The 21925-nt window shown below is 48.0% G+C and overlaps 1 protein-coding gene across 2 annotated transcripts in view; it reads left to right on the plus strand.

The window, feature by feature from the left end:
• The window catches only part of adgb (androglobin), a 564769-nt gene that overhangs the window by 408995 nt on the left and 133849 nt on the right, over positions 1 to 21925 (plus strand). For both annotated transcript variants that reach the window (XM_038805127.1, XM_038805138.1), the window contains exons 23-24: positions 2871 to 3038; positions 10861 to 10999. In XM_038805127.1, coding sequence (XP_038661055.1) covers positions 2871 to 3038; positions 10861 to 10999 — 307 coding nt within the window. The remainder of the gene's footprint in view (positions 1 to 2870; positions 3039 to 10860; positions 11000 to 21925) is intronic.

Genomic DNA, 21925 nt, shown 5'->3' on the forward strand with positions numbered 1-21925 from the left:
CCAGGGTCCCAGGTTCGATTCCCGGCTGGGTCACTGTCTGTGTGGAGTCTGCACGTCCTCCCCGTGTGTGCGTGGGTTTCCTCCGGGTGCTCCGGTTTCCTCCCACAGTCCAAAGATGTGCGGGTTAGGTGGATTGGCCATGCTAAATTGCCCGTAGTGTAAGGTTAATGGAGGGATTGTTGGGTTACGGGTACACGGGTTACGTGGGTTTAAGTAGGGTGATCATTGCTCGGCACAACATCGAGGGCCAAAGGGCCTGTTCTGTGCTGTACTGTTCTATGTTCTATGTTAACCTTACTTTTTAGGACACTACGGGCAATTTAGCATGGCCAATCCACCTAACCCGCACATCTTTGGACTGTGGGAGGAAACCGGAGCACCCGGAGGAAACCCACGCACACACAGGGAGGACGTGCAGACTCCGCACAGACAGTGACCCAGCCAGGAATCGAACCTGGGACCCTGGATCTGTGATGGGATTACACTTTCCAGAAATGCGACACCTGTCTGAGAGTCCTGTCTAGACTACAGCTGTTCTATCGGACAGACAGCCCTCCAACCATCCGTCCCCTCAGCTGTCCGTGTCTTCACCTGATGTGCTGCAGGTTGTGTGAAGTGCGCACCAAAAGGTGACCCAGGAGTCTCTTCACTAAAATGCTCCACCAAGATGATAGTCTCTACGATAGTGGAAGGTGCAGGTGAAAACAGTGGTGAGAGGCCGGTGTCTTCCCCAGACTGGTGCTCCAGGGTGTGCTGGAAATGTGGCTGGTGGGCAGCGACCCCAGATGGCCCGGCCTCATCTGCTGATGGTCATGCAAGACAAAATACATGGGGAAATCTTCGTATGGAGTGGTCTGTGGGGGAGGAGTGACTCATTTGCTCTCGGGACATCAGCATTTCTTTGGGCTCTCACTTGTTTGCTACATGCCGATCTCCGTGTCAGCCACCGCCCTTGCCTGGCTTGCTAGCTGCATTACCCTCTCCTCGGCTGTGGTGTGGGCCTGCAGTTCAGGGCTGCCTTCCCTCTAGTCTTCTGGCACTCACGTTTACTATACTATACTAGGCCGCCTTACACTAGGGGACACAGAGAGGACATAGTGAGAAGCTGGGAGGCGAGTTCTATGGGAGGTCGATAGCTGGTGGCATGCGTGTTAAGTCTCCTTATCAAAGAGGACAATACATGGGTTGGGGTTTGGTGGAAGGTGGAACGTAAGGGAGATGCAGGCAGGTAGGGTGTGGGTGGCTTCTCGGGCAGTGTTTTTCAAGCTCTTTTTCCCAGGACACACTTTTGTCAACCAGATGATCTTTGTGACCCACGCTGGCTGACTTTCACAACACACCGTTTTCGCTTACCTCTAATGTGACTGGTGAGCCTGCTTGATCCTCATGATCTCATTCCAATCAGCTTCACAAGAGGAGAGAGCAATGACATTATGCAGAGTCCAGCCAGTTCCATTGTGCTGTCTTCATCTTTGTAAGGACGGAAAATCCAACTTCGCACATGTCGGCTATTGTGAAGGGCAAGGGCAACAAATATGCTTGTTTTACTCAGCACTGGATACTCCTCGGAAACGCTACTCCAGAATGTTGACAGCCTCTTGGACTTATGGTGTGTTTTTAATGTGCTGTCACAGATGAGGCGCAGAAGTTCAGTCTCTTCATTTGGAGTCAGCTGTAAGTTAATAATTGGGTTTAGGGTATCAAACTCAAAAGGATTTTTCACCCACCTTTTCTCTTTCAAAATCTGAAACTGGCACCTTGGCACTGCCACTTGGGTACACTGGCAGTGCCACCCAGGTGATAGCCTGCCACTGTCAGGGTGCCCAGGTGATACAGGCAGGGCACTGCCAGGATGTCAGTGCCAAAGTGCTGGCATTTTGCCCACGTCAGGGATCAGGACTGGAGGTACCCTGCCCGTGTGAGGTGGGGCACAGGAGGGGAGGTGCCGTGAGGGCCCCCTTATAGGTGGGCTCGTGTATTGAGGGGGGTCCGGCAGTCAAGTGGGGGAAGGGGGTCGAGAGATTAGGTGCCATTTAAAAATGGTGTCCTAATTTCTTCCTGTAGCGGAGCTCCTCAGAGCAGGAAATGAGGCTAAGTGCGGCCTCAAGCTGGGGGGGATGCCATCCGCGCTGGGGCATGAAGAAAATACAGAGTGCTGGTAGACAGCGGGGTCATTCCTGGTGCTACAAGCGCCGGGAATGACCCCACTAATCCCGCCCAGAACTGACTCTATTTATTTTAGTCAGATCGCACCCTTTATTTCTCAGTTCAAAAAAAAATACAGATTCTGTAATCAATGGGCACAATCAATGTATTTTACAAATAACTTTAGATATTTCACTGTGTTTGTGTAAGGAGCAAATAGATCATTATTTTCAGTAAAATGGTGCGTATAGGAACTTTGCTTGTGGAGGTCAGCACTTTACACTTGATTTCCTGTCCATTCGAAATGAGGATGCAGCACAATTCTGTATCTGATATCAGAAGGTTGGGTGCAGTGGGCTTAACCCAATGTCTGAGTTACTGATATTCATTTCTGGAATTTGAAACACAATTCTGGGAATTATTTGATATCAAATGTTGTGTGTATGTGTATTTTTCGATCTATATAGATTGATCCTCAGTGCATATATTTTTGGAGTGTATAGATCTGCCATCAGTATATATTTTCAGTGCATATAGATCCACCCTCTGTATATATTTGGGGAGTGTTTAAATCCAGCCTCTGGCTATTTAGGGAATGCATAAATCCACCCTCATCATAAGTGTTCTGGAAATATATAGGACTTACTATTATGAAGTGAATTAAATATATTGTAAGCTGATAGATATTGTAACTTAAAGCTTGACTCTCTTGACTTGACCGACAGGACAGCCTGCGATTTAGTCAACACGCTGCCCGAATTATGAAATCCATAGAAAATGCAATAAATAACTTCAATGATAAACAAGAGATTTCCAAAGCTACAAAAGAACTGCTGCATTGTCATTTTCCATGCGAATTTCAAGACAGGAGCCTGTATACCGAGCAAATCAAGGTGAACTGATTGAAGATTATTGTTTAAAGTTTCCAAATAAAATTAAAAACAAACACTTATGTAACTACATCTATGCTCACTGGTTGTTTCCTTCTAACAATTTTATGCATTATTTTCTTCCTTTTTTGATTCCTTTTGAGACAGATTTTCCTGCGCACTTTACATGTGTTACAAGTGTTAAATTAAAACCATGTTAAATCTAAACATATATGTTGCAACTCATGTTGCTGTTCTTTTATTCAATGAGAAGTATAATAGCATGCATTAAGTGTACTAGTTCCATTCTCCAGTTCCTTTAGATGTTCCATTTTACTCTTCTCTTTTTAACAGCTATTATGAATTCCGCTTCCACCATTGTAGGGTATTTTATATCATTACCTTTCCTTTCATTCTTTGGTGATGATTTTTAAATTATGCCCTCTGATTACCAGCCCAAGACCAGAGGAAATAGTTTGTCTTGATTTAACATCGCAAAGCTCCTGTTTAATGTATCAAAACTCTTAATAACTTTGAATACCTCGATCCGCTCTCTTCTTAACTTTCTCAGTTACATTGAAAATAACGGGATTTTGTCCACGGCACATCATTTCCAAGATCATAACCAGAACTGAGCACCACTTCCACTTTCTCTCCTTCTACCCTTTCCCATGTGATTGTAATTAAAATTCTAAGTGCCAGCATTTCACATGCAAAACGCATGGAGTGGGAAAGCTTTTCATGGGTGAAACCTGCCGCCAGCTGACACTGCTGCACCTACATGCAGCCTGTTAAAGAGTCTCCTGTTCATACAGGGAGATTGTGCATCACTGCCAAGATGCCCATTACTTGGGGAAGCGACAAGAAGGGTTGATGAAGGTAGTGCAGTGGATGTGGTGTACATGGATTTTAGCAAGGTGTTTGACAAAGTCCCACATGGCAGATTGGTCAAGAAAGTGAAAGCCCATGGGATACAGGGCAGTGTGGCAAACTGGATATAAAGTTGGCTTAGTAATTGGAAGCAAAGGCTAATGGGCAATGGCTGCCCTTGCAATTGAAAAGTTGTTTCAAGTTGTGTTCCACAGGGCTCGTTGTTGGGATCCTTACTGTTTGTGTTATATATTAATGATTTGGATGTGAACGTGGGGAGCTTCATTGAGAAATTTGCAGCTGACACAAAGATTGGCCGAGTGGTGGACAGTGTAGAGGAGAGCTATAATCTCCAAAACAATATAGGTGGATTGGTGCAGTGGGTGATAAAGTGGCAGATGGAATTTAACACAGAAATGTGAGGTCATGCATTTAGGGAGGTCAAACAGTTACAGGGCATACACAATAAACTGGAATATACTAAGAGGGGTAGATGAAGTGAGAGATCTTGGCGTACAAGTACACAGGTCCCTTAAGCCAGCAGTTCAAGTAGACAAGGTTGTTAAGAAAGCATAAGGAATGTTCTCCTTCGTTGACAGAGGTATGGAATATAAAAGTAACAATAATGTTGGAATTGTATAAAACACTGGTGTGAGACCACAACTGCAATATTGTGTGCAGTTCTGGTCGCCACATTACAGGAAGGACCTTATTGCTCTGGAGCGAATGCAGAAGATGTTTACAAGAATGTTGCCAGGGCTATAAAAGTGTAGCTACATGGAGAGATTGGAAAGGTTGGGGTTATTTTCCTTGGAACAAAGAAGGCTGAGGTGTACAAAATTATGAGGATAAGAAATAGGGTGGACAGAATAAAATTGTTTCCCTTGGTGGATAATTCTAGAACCAGTGGACAGAGATTCAAGATAAATGGCAGATTCTTTTAACGCAAAGGGTAGTGGGAGTCTGGAATTCTGGTGGTGGAAGCAGAGACCGTGAAAGTTTTTTATAAGTACCTGGATCTGAACCTTAAGTGCTCTAAACTACAGGGATATGGACAGGGTTCAGGAAGGTGAGATTAGAAAGGGCACCTGGATGTCCTCGGGCTGGCATGGACAAGATGGGCCAAATGGCCTCCTTCTATGCTGAACTTTTCTATGATTCTATTTGAGAGTGCTATATTCCTTGGAGAGATGAGTCACCACGGACGTAGACCTGCTCCATGGATCAGCGATGCCTCCTTGCACATTGTCCTCCAGATCACCAGGACAAGGCAGGAGGTGCTCTTTCATGAAAATGAAAGCAGACGGCCCTCCTGCCTGACCACAGTGGCCTGGACGGAGGAGGCAGAGGAACTGAGCATCTGTGGGGTGACACTCTGAACCTCGGTCCAGAAAACTCTTCAATGACCTGCTTCAATCTGCAAGAGTAAGTGCCACATCTTCAAAAGGAATCTCTCGTGTGATTTTATTTTTCTTTATTCATTCATGGGACATGAGCATCGCTAGTAAGGCCAGTATTTGTTACCCATCCCTAATCGCCCTTGCACTGAGTATCTTGCTAGACCGTTTCAGAGAGCAGTTAAAAGTCAACTGTGCTTTGGGTCTGGAGTCACATCTAGACCAGACAGGTAAAGATGGCAGATTTCCGTCCCTAAAGGACATTAGTGAACCAGAAGGGTTTTTACAACAGTCAATTATAATTTTCACGGTCACCATTACCGAGATTAGTTTACATTCCAGTTTATTAATTGAATTTAAATTTAAACCCATATCCCCAGAGCATTAACCTGGGCCTCTGGGTATCTAATCCAGTGGCATTACCACTATTCTACGATCTTCCCTGTGATCATTAATAATCTATATGTGTGAGTGGGTAACTATCCAGAAGAGTGAATGCATAATTAGCCATGATGCCACATGGCGACAGTCTAAAGCTATGTGTGAGTTTACCTTTTGTGTGCATTTGGATGTAACTTGTGAATGGCAAGACTGTGTGTGTGATGGGGATAAGGGGGTCATGTGTTAATTGACATGTCACTAACTCTACACTTTGTCATGTAGGACAAGCAAACATACAATTCCAAGGAGAGGAGTTCCTGACCTCAGGCTCCTCACAACAGCTGAGGAAGATGGAAATTGCTGGTGATGAGGCAGCACAGTGGGTGGTAGACATTGAAGTAGGATCAGCCAGGAGTAAGGAAGAAGAATCAACCATCCCTGTGCTGGCATATGGGCACACAGGACGGAAGATGTACCGAACTCAGGTTGTGAAGATTCCTAATGCAACTCTTTTTGCTTTCCACTACAAGTCACCACCATCCAAGGACCGTGTCACAGCCTGGGAGGAGCATGAAGACTCCACCGCTGGGATGCAGAAGCCAGTGCCCCAGAGAATGCAATTTGATCTGGCCCAGCACCGTTGCACCCACATGAGCAGCAGCTTGAGATTCGGGAGTACAGTCTAGTGACACACCACAGACATTGTCCCAGTAGATGAGAGAGGATGTGACAACCAGCTCCCCAGATGATCAGAGGACTGATGGGGATCAGGTCCCTACCAAGCCCCATGTTGATGACAGGCGTCTGGTCATAAGCAAAAGAAGCCTGCTGGCCATGCAGCAGAGCTAGGGGAAAATATGGCAGACATGCCAGAGATTATATACAGCTTTTCACAGGGTATAGAGGAGTCTATACTAGCCATGAAATGAAATGAAAATGAAAATCGTTTATTGTCATGAGTAGGCTTCAATGAAGTTACTGTGAAAAGCCCCTAGTCGCCACATTCCGGCGCCTGTCCGGGGAGGCTGGTACGGGAATCGAACCGTGCTGCAGGCCTGCTAGGTCTGCTTTAAAAGCCAGTGATTTAGCCTGGTGAGCTAAACCAGTACTGCCATGTTTCAGGGATCTGAGCACATGACATAATCCATGGAGAGTGTGGTGACCACCTTGTGGAGTCAGGTCGAGTATTCAATCCATATGTGTTCTGACCTGTATCCTGTATTCCATTGATATAGTCATGGGCTCTCTGCAGCAGTGGTAGAGGGGGCGAGGAACCTGGACCTCCCAACCACACCCCGCCCCTCCCCGAAGAGCCTCTTCCCCTCAATAAGACAGGAAGGTGTGTTCATGTACCCAAATGGAGGAGGAATGCATGCCAATTGCCCGGGGGCCTTCATGACAAGACAGCCACAGGATTAACAACATCCCCTTCACCATTAACTCCAGTCCCAGCAGGTGAGGCCAAGGTGGATGCTCCTACACCAGTGCAGGAGAGACCCAGTAGCCTGGACCCCCTCAAGGCCCCATGCCTTCAGAGGACACTTGCCTTGGTCATTCAAGGCACCAAGGCATGACATGAGCAGACTGCCTCCACCTCATCTACTAATGCCAGGGCTGCACCTAAATGTTGTGGAGGAAGATGGAAATTGAAAAAAGGTACGAGCACAAGGTGGCACAGCGATTTTTCTATGTCTATCTCTCTTGCTGAAATATGCACAATACAATTTGTTTTCTGCAATTGTTCATAATTATTGAGACTTGTGAGGAGTCTGTCATTACATCAACTGTCATGGCTGCATCATGTTTCTCACAATGTGATGACTAGAACAGAGACACAAACATTATTCCTGAAGAACAGGGCCGGGATTCTCAAACCCCCCGCCGGGTCAGAGAATCCCTGAGGGGAGGCACGAATCCCACCCCGCGCCAGCTGCCCTATTCTCCGGTGCCATTTTTCAGGTGGTGGCGGGACTCCCGCCACGCCGGTCGGGGGCCGTTGACAGCGGCCCCCCCAACGTTTCTCCGGGCACCGATGGGCTGAGCGACCGTCCATTTTTGGCCAGTCCCGCCGGCGTGAATTACACACCACACGCAGGACAGGTCCTGGCAGGTGAGTGTGCGGGGGCGGTCCTCGGGGGGAGGGGCCGCGGGGGGATCCGACCCCGGGGGGGCCACCACGGTGGCCTGGCCCACGATTGGGACTTATCGATCTGCGGGCGGGCTTGTTCCATGGGGGGACTTCTTTCTTCCACGCCGTGCCCCTTTAGGGGTCTGCCATATTGCCCGGGGAGCAGCGCGGAGAAGAGAACCCCCCGTGCATGCATGAAAATACGTCAGCCAGTTTGCGCATGCGTGGAATCACGCCGCCCGATCCGCGCATGCACGAACTCGCGCCAGCCCTTCACCGCCAGCTGGAGCGGCACCAATCCATCCGCCAACCATCTAGCCCCCGAGAAAGGTGAGAATTCCTCACCTTGGGGAGCCGTTGAACCCAGAGTCATTGGTGCCGGTTTTCCCGCCGGCTCAAGCATTCTTTATTCAATGTTCCTGCGAATTGTTACTTCTGTGATAATCATTCTGTGAAACATGGTTTTAAATGCAGGCACAGCTGGCCACCCAGCTGTGCACTCCAGAGAATATTGACCTTGTTCATTCTCAGCAGCTACAAATGAGATGGATCCTGTTGCATTCAAAGCACCTGAAAGCCAGTGCTGGATCAGAATAATTGAGCTAAACAGGCCATTACATAGATGTCCATGGACCCCTAAGATGTCCTTGGTATCAGCATTCACCAGCGAATATGTGTGACAACGCTCCTCTCCGCAATTCTAGGTGGTAGATGATGTAAATTTAGAGTTAACTCGGCAAGGGAAGATGGCAGGGCTAGGTCTACACCCCAGAAACTGATATAGATCTGTCAGAGTGATGATGGTGAGGCAAATGTGTAATCGATCTGGCTTTCCTTGGCATCTCTTGCACATTTCACCATGGCCCTGGAATCCAAGATCTCCTCATTCTTTGACAAATCCTTGTCATCTGGGGAGGGCTGACCTTCCTCATATGCTTTCCCTTGCAACATTTATTCACATTGCTGTGCCAGGTTGTGCACAGCAGACCACTACCACTCTTGACACCCCCTGGGTTTCGTATTTCAGAGTCCTTTCAGGCAGCGGAAGCATATTTTTAAAAGCCCACTGGTATGCTCAATGATGGCTCTGGTGGACACATGATGTGGCATTCCTCTATCATGGTATACATATGCATTACTGGCAGCATCAGCTATGTATCAGGAACAGCCTTTCTCACTAAGGATCCATTCATAAACTTGGGCTGAGGCTTCAAAAACCTCTGGAAGCCAAGAGCTGTGTTGTGATTTCTCCTTGGGAAACAAGCACAAACCTGCATTATTCTTCTCCTGTGGTCATGAACCAGTTCATGGAGTGAAAGCCTATATGACTTACAAATGCAGCTAACTGTTCCTAGTGAGCTTTTAAAGCCACATAAGTACAGTCGATGATATCCTGCACTTGAGGAAACCCAGTGATCATACTGAGTGCAGCTGTCCTTGCCACCTGGCTGCCTTATTCGGCAGTGAAGTGGATAAAATAATTGGCACAACTAAATAGGCAATTGGTTTCCTCCTTTATGCACCCATGTGTGGCAGCCTGTTAGCTACCACATATATCACCTGTCATGTTCTGGAATCCACTGCTGGTGTAGAAATTGAGTGGCGCTGTAACCTTGAGGGCCGTTGCTATGGGGTTCCCACCAAATCCACAGGCTGCACATCTTGATGAACAATTCGAGAAATCTTGATGATCATTTCCCGGACCCATCTCTGGAATCAGCTCTCTGACATCTGGGGGTAGTTTGTTCTAGTCTTCTGGATGCGTTGACATGCCAATGCCTTACAAGGGGCAGCAGGGTAGCATGGTGGTTAGCATAAATGCTTCACAGCTCCAGGGTCCCAGGTTCGATTCCCGGCTGGGTCACTGTCTGTGTGGAGTCTGCACGTCCTCCCCCTGTGTGCGTGGGTTTCCTCCGGGTGCTCCGGTTTCCTCCCACAGTCCAAAGATGTGCGGGTTAGGTGCATTGGCCATGCTAAATTGCCCTTAGTGTCCTAATAAAAGTAAGGTTAAGGGGGGGGTTGTTGGGTTACAGGTATAGGGTGGATACGTGGGTTTGAGTAGGGTGATCATGGCTCGGCACAACATTGAGGGCCGAAGGGCCTGTTCTGTGCTGTACTGTTCTATGTTCTATGTTCTATGGCTCCCCCGCACCTAAAAGTTGGGGGGCAAGCCCATTTGGCCGGCTTGCCCCACAGCCACTTAATGTTCACTGGCCCTTAATTTGGCTTGAGGCAAGATTTCCACCTCCAGCAGAGAGGAAATATTGCCTCCAAGAGCTGCCAGCCAATCAAATGGTGCCTCCGGGAGCAGTGGTCATTGGTGGGATTTCATGCAATTCCGAAGAGGAGGTGCCCAAGGAGCCTGGACTTTCAGGTAAGTTTGGGGTCTTGCAGGGGCAGGCTTTTACTCCATTTCCCTTAATACCCTTCCTAGCACAAATCTATTATTCCTAGTTTTGAATTTTCAAGTTACCCTAACCCCAATAATTTTGGAGGACAAATGGGATGGTCTCAGTTCCAGTTTTCCATTTGCCTTTATGTGAAGTTTAGCTGGCCTCATTCCTGAATGGGCTTAGCTCTAATTTTAAAGTTATGCCCAGTTGTTTTGGCGTACCCCCACCAAAAGAAATGGTTTATCTCTGTCGACCTTATCAAATACTTTAATCATCTTATGCACCTCAATTAGATAACTCTTTCACCTTCTGTACTCAAGAGAATACAGAGCCTATTCAAGCTGTTATCAGAACCTAGTCCTTTAAGCCCTGGTATAATTCTGGTGAACCTGTGCTGCGCGCCCACCAACCCTGAGGTGCATGCGTGCTCAAACCTGAAGGGCTTTTGCTCAACTGTAACAGAGCTTACCCCACCACTTTGTGTTCCAGCCCTCTTCAGGAAAAGGCAAATGTTACAACAGCCTTTCGAATCTTTTATTTCTGTCCATGCCAAAGGTACAAAATAAATTGCATGTTCTTCTTGTCCTATAAAGTAACTGAAATCACACACTTTGAAAAAAAAAGACTGTCTGGTGCCTATCCTCACTGTAAATTTTATTTTATTCTTTCCCTACTAGGTCTTCCACGGTGCTGTTTACGCTACTGTCGCACACGCCCTTGAAGCTTGCCCAAGTGTTCAGGAATATTTTGCTCTTAAAACACTCTTAATTGATAGTTCGCCAAAGAAACCTGTGATCCGAGGCAAACCTTGCCAAAGTGAGTGTGCTGGTATCAGCTTATATGTGACTTTACCAGATGAAGAAACAATTGATTTTCAACTGCCCATCGATATGCATTGAGGAAATATATATTGAGTGCTGTGAAAGAACGTTGAAAACTTTCTCATGTTTCAGTATTTATCTGGTAAAAAGTCTTACAACACCAGGTTAATGTCCAACAGGTTTGTTTCAAATCACTAGCTTTTGGAGCACTGCTACTTCCTCAGGTAAATGACGAAGGAGCAGTGCTCCGAAAGCTAGTGATTTGAAACAAACCTGTTGGACTTTAACCTGGTGTTGTAAGACTTCTTACTGTGCTCACCCCAGTCCAACGCCAGCATCTCCACATCAGTATTTACCTAAGCAGTCATTAGCTACTGCAATTTCTAATTTCTATAATGCAGCTAATATATATTTTATTAAACTATTCACTGCATTTATGATTAACATATATCATTTAGCCAAATATCCTGTACAAATGATCCCTCATAAAATCTTTAGCATGAAAATATAATCTTAAAACAGTTCTATGAAAGATATTGATAATTGCTGTGAGTAGATGGCTTGCAATTTGTAACTGCCTGCAAAAGCAGTTCTACTTGGATCAGGCATTTTTTCAGAGGTATTCTTTGTTCACACATTTCCAGATAGCATCCTTCGATATGCAAAGACACTTTCATTGGTAAGTGCAGACAAACTGCCTCCAGTGCAGGAGAGGCTTCCTTGAGTTTCTGGGTGCGATTTAACTCTTCTGGGCTGAATCTGGGGGTTTTCGGCCCCGGTGGGGAATGCCCCACTGACACCGCACTTAGCTGCATTTCTGCGGAGCTCCTCAGTGCAGGAAGAGATCCGGGGGCCATTTAAAAATGGTACCCTGATCTCTCAATCCACTGATTTGACCCCTGGACACCCCCAATTCACCTGTTGGGAGGCCCTCGAGCCCCCCGAACTCCGCCTTACGCGGGCAGAGCACCCCCAGGCCCAATCTCCGGCAAAATGTCAATCTGGCACCTTGGCACTGCCAGTCTGGAACCCTGGTGGTGCCACTGTTAGTCTGGCAGTGACACCTGGGCACCATGGCACTGCCAAGGTGGCACGGAGGTGGCACTGCCAGGATGACAGTACCAAGGTGCCTAGGTCACATCAACAGTGCCAGGATGCCAGCCTGGCCAGAGGCCAGCCACCCAAGGCCCTCATATTGCCTGGAGACCCCCCCCCTCCACAAGTGCCAGTACGCCTGGTCCCTATTTGTGGGGACCAGTGCTAAATGGCGCCCTGCTGGGGCCTCTTCGGCAAGGCCAGTAGATGCCAAGTGGCCATTCGATCTGGCAAAGGCAGAGTTAAGAGGGTTTTTAAACTCAGTTAACTCTGCGAGACTGGATCCCGCCCACAAATGGTTAGATCTCGCGAGGCTTAACGACCATTGGGAATTCCGGGAGTGGCCTGTCCTGGGATCTACTGGTGGCATCCCACCCCGATTTCGGCAGGACGTGGCCGGTAAATCATGCCCTTTGTGTTCATTCTTCTCTGAAACTATATTAAAGGGGAGTGCATCAATAAGCGCAGTAACCAATATGGCAAGTAAGACTTTTAATCACCTGGACTTTGAGTATTCCATCAGAAGAAAAGTAGAATCGCCGGTTAATTGTTGATCATGCAGTTAGCAATTCCCATGAAAATGAGGCCCTTACACATTATTGCACCTGCCCATTTTATAGCACAGGAGAGCCAGTGAAGTCAATTGTAAACTGTTTCACTGTTACCCAGCATATCCATTTCCGCCAGAAGGAAATCTGCACTGCCTATCCAAAAAGATTACCAATTACTTTTTTTCTTTAACTTAAAATTTCATGAATGAAATACTTATTACTTGTCATAATGTTTCGTAGCCATAGAGCCCCTTAACTTCAGAAACATTCGGTGAACTTAAGAGAGAATGATTTGCATTTAGCTAGTGCCTTTCACATGCTATTAGAAGTGCATTGGTTTATTTTAGTACTGCTCCTGTACTTATTGAAGAAGCGTTCCCAGGCCCTTGCGCTTTTGCAGCCTTCTCTTCCCCAGTTTAAATAGGTCCGCTGCCATAGGTAATATAAATTCTTTCAATTGGATTGAAAAACATCCACTGTATTCAAGGGAAAAATCAAGGACATCATTAAACATAAAAATTAGGCACTCCCTTTAAAGGGCAGTACCCCCTAACCTTCAGCAGCATGGAGGAGAAACAGGTTCTACTGATGTAAAACTATGTTCAACCACAGACATGGGCAAGGTTTCATTAATACTTCATTAATTCAGGCCCACCTGGACATTGCAGCGGCTCTCCTGAGCATGGTTTAGTCACAGCGGACCATGGCTCATGGCATCTGTGGCATTGCCCAGCGCTGGCCGACGTGGCACAGACCAGGAGGGAGATGGCTGACTCCCTGTGCTCCATTTCTACGTGCATCGAGACCCTGGTCGGAGAGGCTGTGGATCTCCAGGACTGTCAGTGCCAGGTGGCGGAGACTCAGCGGTTAGCTCCACTCGCACCCCATCCCATGCGGCCTGTGCCGGTGATCACCCACCCCCTCCTGTCCCTGGTGTATCTGGTGGACAGGAGGCAGAACAGGGTGGCGCCCGCCACCCGTGATACCCAAGCAGCAGCCCGGCCCATCCAAGACTGGTCCTCCTAAAAGACGGCCTCCTAAGGAGACCCAGTCAGAGAACTGCAGCAGGCAACCTCCACTCCTGATGTGTGCCTGGACATCTACCTAAGCATAACATTAGGGCCCCCAAGGTCAGAAACGTACACACCTGTTAAGTTGGCACATGTGCAGACCACAGTATAGCGATAGGGGCTAGGGCACAAACCTGTATATATTTGTTCACATTAAACACCTGTGCACAACGTTGCAATCTGCCTCGGTGCTCTGTCAGAAGGATATAAGGGCTGGTATGGGCTGGCCGCAAAGGGGGTTGGGGCAGCAGGGGAGGAATGGGCGGACATTGGGGGTGGTGGGTGTTCTTGGCCCAGGGACCGCAGTTCAGCCAGCGCTCAATGGATGAAGACCACCATTCCTGGTTAGAATCCGAAGTCCATTGTCTGCAGGGGTGAACATGAGGCATGTTAGCATGGTGCGCTCACGGCCGTTGCCCTTTTGCTGCACGATGTTGAGGAGGAAGCAGCAGGCCACCATGATGTAGGGGACCCTCCTAGCACTATACTGGAGGGACCCCCCCCAAAAGTGGTCCAGGCACCAGAACCGCATCGTCAGGATGCCGAATCACGGTTCGATCACCCCTTGTTGCAGCATGGGCGTCGTAGCGGGTCTCCGCGTCGGACTGTGACCTCCGGATGATGGGCATCATCAGCAATGATCTCAGTGGATAACCCCTGTTGCCCAAGAGCCAATCCCTCAGACAGGAGACATGCACAATGCACAGTTCATGGTCACACACCAGCTGCACGTTCATTGAGTGGAACCCCTTTCAGTTTGTGAAGACCAGCCTGTCATGGGCCGATGCTCATAGGGCGACATGCATCCTGTTGATCACCCCTGGACCTAGGGCATCTCGGAGATGGTGGCGAATCCTCCTGCTCGAGCATCTTCTTGGGCTCGGTCCACATTGACATTGATTTATAGTGCTGACCGGGCATATTGGACCTCTGTGATGGTGCGGATGCACTTGTGCACCAAGGTCTGTGAGATTTGTAGCCATCTGGAATGGCCACTTACAATTAGGAACAGAGAAGCTCGCAAAGCATGGCAGGTAAAATGGACAAAGCAAGATTCAGGCAGGCTCAGAGCCTGAAATGTATATTTGCAAGTGAGGAATCCAGACGGTATCAAAACCCACGCCCAATTAGCATTTGATGGACCGATTAAAATTTGATGGCCCATCTCCGCCAGACAAAGGACTGGTTCAGTCCCAGACATTTCGGTGCCACTCCCTGTTCTAGGGAAGCGTAAACAACAGGGTCAGTGACCACTTGGGATACGCCCAGCCGTCCGCGGATCCACCCATTTATTGGTTCGAAATCGAACGTAGTGATCAGGGATCACCCAATTAGCGGGGTCCAAACTGAAGGACTGCCCAAAAGAGCGCAAAAACCCCCAACCATAAGAAGAGAGACCACCATGTGTTCGTCCTCTTTTGGACCTGGCGCCCCGGCACCGACCATCTCCAATCACAGCACCAGCAGAAGCAAGTCCAAGTTCAACGCCCGCTATCAGATGGATGAGCCTAGCTGAGCAGCAGTTACTCCTACAGACCCGATAGATCCAGAATCGACTGTTCCTCTGGCCTAAGCCGGGTGCCTGAAGTTAAGTACAGGTTGTCTTAGTCGATAGGTGTAGTTTAACTAGTAGTGTATATTGCATGATCAATTGTGTGTGTAAATAAAGTACCCTTGATCTTGAACTAACTAACTGGTGTTTGGCTCTTTGATCGCTATCCGGTTGAACCTTGTGGTGGTATCATTTGATACCTGGCGACTCTGAGCATTAAAATATTGATATCCAAAGGAAGGAGGGCAACCTCACTGATTGCCATGTTTACAGTTGATAAAGAAAACACAACAGTTATTGGCGACATCTGACGGGACTCGATCCAGAAGTGACTGTGTCACTCGAGAAAACCCACAAAAGTGTTTGAATTAGAAATCCAAATTGGCAAAGTAAAGGAAACCACAAGCGAAACCAGTATTGATCAAACCTCCAAAATTCGAAACTGTGTAATCTGCATGCGTACTAACAAAGGGATATGAGGTAAACTCGATAGATTTTGTTGCGTGAAACTTTCGGGAGTTGCGTAATCTGGAAAATAGCTTTAGCCGTACCTGTGTTTGCACCACCACTTTATTCCCCCTTGTTCCAAATTCCCGGTAGAGACAAAAATAATTGTAGGGATGGTCATGAAGGCAATGGAATGCCTTATGCATCCACAAGAGTCCGAGGTTGCAGCGACCAACAGAGTAGAACAGTGTCCCACTGGGAAGAAGAGAGTAGGAAATACCTAAAGGGGAAAGGATGGCCCCTATGGTCGGAATTTTGTGCGAATGAGGAAACAGGTCCTGGCAACATAGGACAGACTTTCTGGGACAGCCTGACCGAGATCCACAAAAAGAGTTTGAGTAAGGTTCGTAAGCCGATGGCAATCGTGTCCTGCTTGGCACAATTGCAAGACACAGAGGAGGTTGTGAGGAGCTCCATAAGCAGCTTGAGGAGAAGGAGAGAAGTAGAGAGGGAAACATTAGTGAAAGTGAGAGATTAAATGTACAACTCTGGGAGCAGCTCACGGCAAAGGACAAGGAAATGGATGATGTCAAGAGGGCACATAAATCTTGTCTCGCCCACCTCAGCAGCTTCCAGATCCAATACGATAAGGCCTACCAGGACACGCAACGTGCGGTGCTGGTAAGAGAAGAAACTGAGAACCTAGCAGAACAGTTGAGAAAACAATGTGAGGATTTGAAGGCAGCCCTCCGAGCACTCCACAGTTCCACCACGGAACAGAGGCAGAGTTCGGAGGATCATGCCAAGTGCAGGCAGCAAATTGCAAGATTGCAATCACTGCCAGCCACCCAGAACGGGTTCAGAGATACCTTTGGCCCACAGTTAGATCAGGAGGATGGCCCAGATTGACAGGAACTCAGTGAAACGGCCCAACGATACGTGAATGAGACAGAGAATCAGAATGGAGCCCCCCAGGCCCTGAAAAGGAAAGCACCCGCTCTACCGACTGCACAGGTAGCACCCAACCAATGAACCCCATCACTACACAGTGCAGGGTCACCATGAAGACCAACCCGATTTTGTGTATACAACCCCATTAACCATCACCCAGTTAAGAGATGCCCGCGATAAGATTGAGACTTTCCACCCCATATCAGACCCACTTTTTCGAACCCTCATGTACGGTCTGGACGAGCAGGAAGAGGTAAAGCTCATAGTGATGTGCCTTGATCAGTCTGTTAGTTCAGCCCTTCCCGATCCACAAAATGTATGAGGAGTTAGGCTCCAAGACATGAAAACAGCCAATTTAGATGCCATTGGCTACAATAGAGGAGATCAGTAGAAGGACTCGACCGGTGCAGACAGAAAAAGGGAGAGTATCCAACAGCATTTGCTGGACACCTCTGGATCCACTTTACCGCTGTATTTGGTGAGTTAGCCCGTACCCAGTTATTGGTAGTCAATAAGGCCAAATGGACCCATACTCTAGTATCCCATGCCACAGAGACAGGACAGAAGGCATGTGCCAACTACGACCCCTCAGACCCGGTACACAATGAAATGTGGGTACTGAAGCGATTATCTACAGCTTGGGAACAGTCCCTACAGAGAAAGACTGAGCAGGAAAGAGTAGATGCCACAATGAACCTAGTAAGGGCACACCAAGACCCCGCATGGGTAAATGAAGGCAGAAATAGCGCACAACACCCCAAAGCACAGGGATGCTACAATTGCGGACATGAAGGACATTACGCACAAGAATGCAATGCCCCCCAAAACAGCAATGGAATCAGCACACAAATGCCCCCCCTAGAAACAATGCCAGACCCATCCACAGTGTTAGCGCTCAAGCAGATAATTTGGCCATAAATGGCGCCGATTGATGGTGTGTAGACTCCCCAACTTGGGTCTGTGATACCCTTTGGGATAAGTCCGGAAGATCGGTAGTTGCAGGCACAGTCCGGGGACACCCCGTAGAGTTCCTTTGGGACACAGGAGGGTCCCGAACCACATTAAACTCCTCCACAATGTACCAGCAAGACATATGGCCCACTACGGACACCATTACCCTCAGTGGCTTTACAGGTCACCTCCAGCAGAGACACATCACGGCCCCTCTGGATGTACAGATTGGCAACATTAAAACGAAACACTCGGTCATTTTAGTAGATTTACCCCAGGCAGCAGAACACATCCTGGGCATAAATTTCATGAGTGCACACAACCTTTTGTTTAATCCCATAAACAGATGTGTGTGGAAAATGGCCAGAGCAGCACGCGCCCCCGCCACGCTCACAGTAGGAGACAACGCACACAGAATTAGCTCAGCAGGAGAGTACTGGTTTGATCCACAAACTATTACCACGGCCAAAATGGTTAGAGAGGTCTTGAAAAGACATAAAGCATCGTTTGCCCAGCACAAGCAAGACTGCGGCAAAATCCCAGGAGTGGTTAACATTACAGGTCCCGATCCTAAGCCCCAGGAACAATACGGCTTTCCCCAGCAAGCCGAGGGACAGATAGCCAAGGTAATCCACAGTTTATTGAACCAGGGAGCAATTTGACCCATAGCATCAACGAACAATGCCCCGATTTGGCCAGTAAGTAAATCAGATGGTTCATGGCGACTGACCATCGATTATAGGGAATTGAATAAAGTGACTCCACTAGCAGCCCCCACCGTTGCCACGAGTCCCGAGACCATGTTAAAACAAGGACTCCAGTCAAAATTTTTCACGGTATTGGATATTAGCAATGGCTTTTGGTCCATACCACTGGACAAAGCAAGCCAGTCCAAATTCGCGTTCACTTTTCAGGGACAGCTGTACACGTGGACGTGCCTTCCACAACTCCCCCTCCATTTTGCAGACAATTGGCGAACGGCTTATCAAACTTTTCCCGACCTGAATGCCTTGTTCAGTATGTGGATGACTTGCTCCTACAGACTGACACCAAGGAAGAGCACATTTCGCTTCTTTCGGAATTATTAGGACTCCTAACAAAAATTGGATGCAAAATTAACCCCAAGAAAGTCCAAATTCTCCAGGAAAAAGTCACATATTTAGGTACGGCCATCACGCATGGTAAGCGTGAAATAGAACAGAAATGCATCGACTCGATTGTAAAATTGCCCTTGCCCCAAAACGTTACAGCACTCTGGTCATTTTTAGGACTGCTCGGTTATTGTAGAAACCACATAGACGGTTTCGCCACAAAAGCAGCCCCACTTTCCGAGCTCCTTAAGAAACAGACCCATGGAAATGGCTTCCACAGCACACGGACGCCGTAGATACGTTGAAACGCGCCCTAAGCATAGCCCCTGCTTTGCAAGCCCCCGTTCCACACTCCCCATCGAGGTTGCGACCACCGACCAAACGCTTTCGGCTGTACACCTGCAGGAAAGGCACGATCGTTTAGGACCCGTAGCCTACGTCTCACAAGTTTTAGATCCAGTAGAGCAGGGATTTTCAGCCTGTGAAAGGCACCTGTTAGCAGTTTTCTGGTACAGTACTTCTCATATATAACCGGACTCAACCCAGTAACCATTCTGACCCAGCACACCCCGACACAGCTTTTATCAGACGGCAGATTAAAAGGCGGCACAGTTAGCCCAATTCGAGCAGCGCGATGGACCCTACTCCTACAAAGACGCAACATTACCGTAAAATGGACAAAAACGCACACGTTTCTGGCAACAATTTACACTATGCAAGAACCCCACATGAGTGCGAGATCATAGCACCCAAGCACAGGTCCCTTTGTTCCTAAGTCGGTAATGAAAAAGACAGGCATCCGACCACAGACGACCCAGCCAACAGACAAAGCCATGAAAATTTATGTAGATGGCTCCTCCACAGTCCTTGATGGGAAAAGAATCACAGGATGTGGGATTTGTGTGGAGGACGAGCAGGGACGCGCTTTAGTAGAGATCGCATTAAAGTTGCCTGGACATTTAGGTTCGCAGGCAGCCGGGTTGGTAGCCATCGCGTACATTGTCCAGCACCCAGATTTGTTCCTGACCCCGGCAGACACATATTCAGACAGTTTGTACGTCTGCAACAGCCTAATAGAATTCCTACCTCTGTGGGAATCTAGAGGATTTATTTCTGCCGACGGAAAACCCCTACCCTCAGCGCCATTACTCAAACACATCCTCCAGACAGCGAAAGACAGAACATACGGGATAGTTAAAGTTAGAAGTCACCATCGTTCCTCCCCACCCAGTAACGTGAAAGCTGACGCCCGAGCGAAGGCTGGATCTAGACATGGCCACTTTTGGCAACCCCCCGAGAGTGCCCCAGTACACGCGGTCCAGGTCTCACAGACCAACATTCAAGACTTAGCCCAAGCACAGAAGGAAGACGAGACATTAAAGGAAATTTTAAAAGTAATCTTCCCAGCTCCCTACGAAAAGTTTAAGAATTTTTTGACGATCCATGAGGGAATCATTTTAAAAGATGGTGTAGTCCCCACCCAGGATAGGAACGAGATCATTTGTAAATTCCATGGCGGACGTAGACACCAAGGGATAGAATCCATCCTTGCCCACCTCAGACCTCTCTGCTGGTGGCCTGATTTAAAACCCGACGTATCTCATTACATTGAGAATTGCTTGATTTGCGCCCAGAACAACCCGGACAGTTATCTGAAAAAAGCCCAGCTAAGACACACCCGCCCTGTAAATGGCCCGTGGACAAACTTGCAGTTAGACTATATTGGTCCCCCCCCCTGTAGAAATGGATACAAATATGTGTTGGTTTACGAAATGAGTCAAAGCTTTCCCCTCGAGAACAAATACGGCCAAAGCCATGGCAAAGATTCTACCGAGCAAATTTTCACCAGATGGGGACTCCCCCGTAGTATTGAGTTGGACCAAGGTTCACACTTCACAGGCAGAGTCATGAAAAATGGCATGGCAATTTTTGGCATAAAACAGAAGTCTCACATTGCCTATCACCCGCATTCCAGGGGTATTGTGGAACGCATGAATCGGACACTAAAGGTAACACTTAGGAAGATGGTACAATAGCATAATACGACATGGAACACAGTGCTCCCATTCGCACTGATGTTTATTAGAGTAAGAAATCTTACAACACCAGGTTCAAGTCCAACAGGTTTGTTTCAAACACTAGTTTTCAGAGCAGGAGCAGTGCTCCGAAAGCTAGTGTTTGAAACAAACCTGTTGGACTTTAACCTGGTGTTGTAAGACTTCTTACTGTGCTCACCCCAGTCCAATGCCTGCATCTCCACATCATGTTTATTAGAAACACAGTGTCGAGTTCGACAGGTTACACCCCCCATACCCTCATGACTGGATGACCCATGAAGGGTACCGAGTATTTATTTGGACTTGATTTGGCCAGCCCCGCAGTCACCACCCTGACCCATGAGAAAGCAGTCCAGAACATGTGAGAGAATATTAAAGCAGCACAGCTCGCTGCAGCTGTTTGACTAGGCGATAAACAAAAGCAGAGTAAGGCCTGCTTTCATAAGACAGTACACCCGACAGAGTATACAGTCGGACAGCAAAGCATGATCTCCTTATACAACTCCAGTTCATTCCTCCTCCCTAAATTTGAAGGACCCTACTCAATTTCCGATAAAGTAAGCCCCTCAGTTTATGAAATCACATATCCTAATGGCAAGTCAGGATGGTTCCATGTAAACCAGCTTAAGGTTTATGGAATGCAGTGCAGCCACTCGCACCACCTCTCATTGACAATGGCAGACAACAGAGACCCGCCCACTGACAACCCGATCCCGCCCTCCCCCAGCAGCAGCAGCACGTCCACAGACACGACCTTGACCCCGCCCCCAGCATCAAATTTCACCCTGACACTCGATTCGGCTGCTAGCGACAGCGACAGCACAACTGACGCCCCTGAGAGACCCGAACAATGGTCACACAGACCAGGCCCCAGTCACTACAGCCCCAGTGACACCGACCATGGTATGTTCAGCCCCTTAGAGACAATTTATTTGCTGTTACCGGAACCTGCCCCACCACCCGACAATAGCGACACCCCCACTGCCCCTACCGCCCTACAGAATTGGAAACACTGGCACTGCGATAATTCCTGTCGTCTGACACGGAATGACGAAATGGACCCCACAAGGCACACACTGCATTGGCACTAAAACTCCAGGCACGAGTTTGGCACCCAGGAGATGGTGATGACTCTGAGTCTGACACCTACCATGGT

The sequence above is a fragment of the Scyliorhinus canicula genome, chromosome 1 (genome assembly GCF_902713615.1).
Source record: "Scyliorhinus canicula chromosome 1, sScyCan1.1, whole genome shotgun sequence".
Lineage (NCBI taxonomy): Eukaryota > Metazoa > Chordata > Chondrichthyes > Carcharhiniformes > Scyliorhinidae > Scyliorhinus > Scyliorhinus canicula.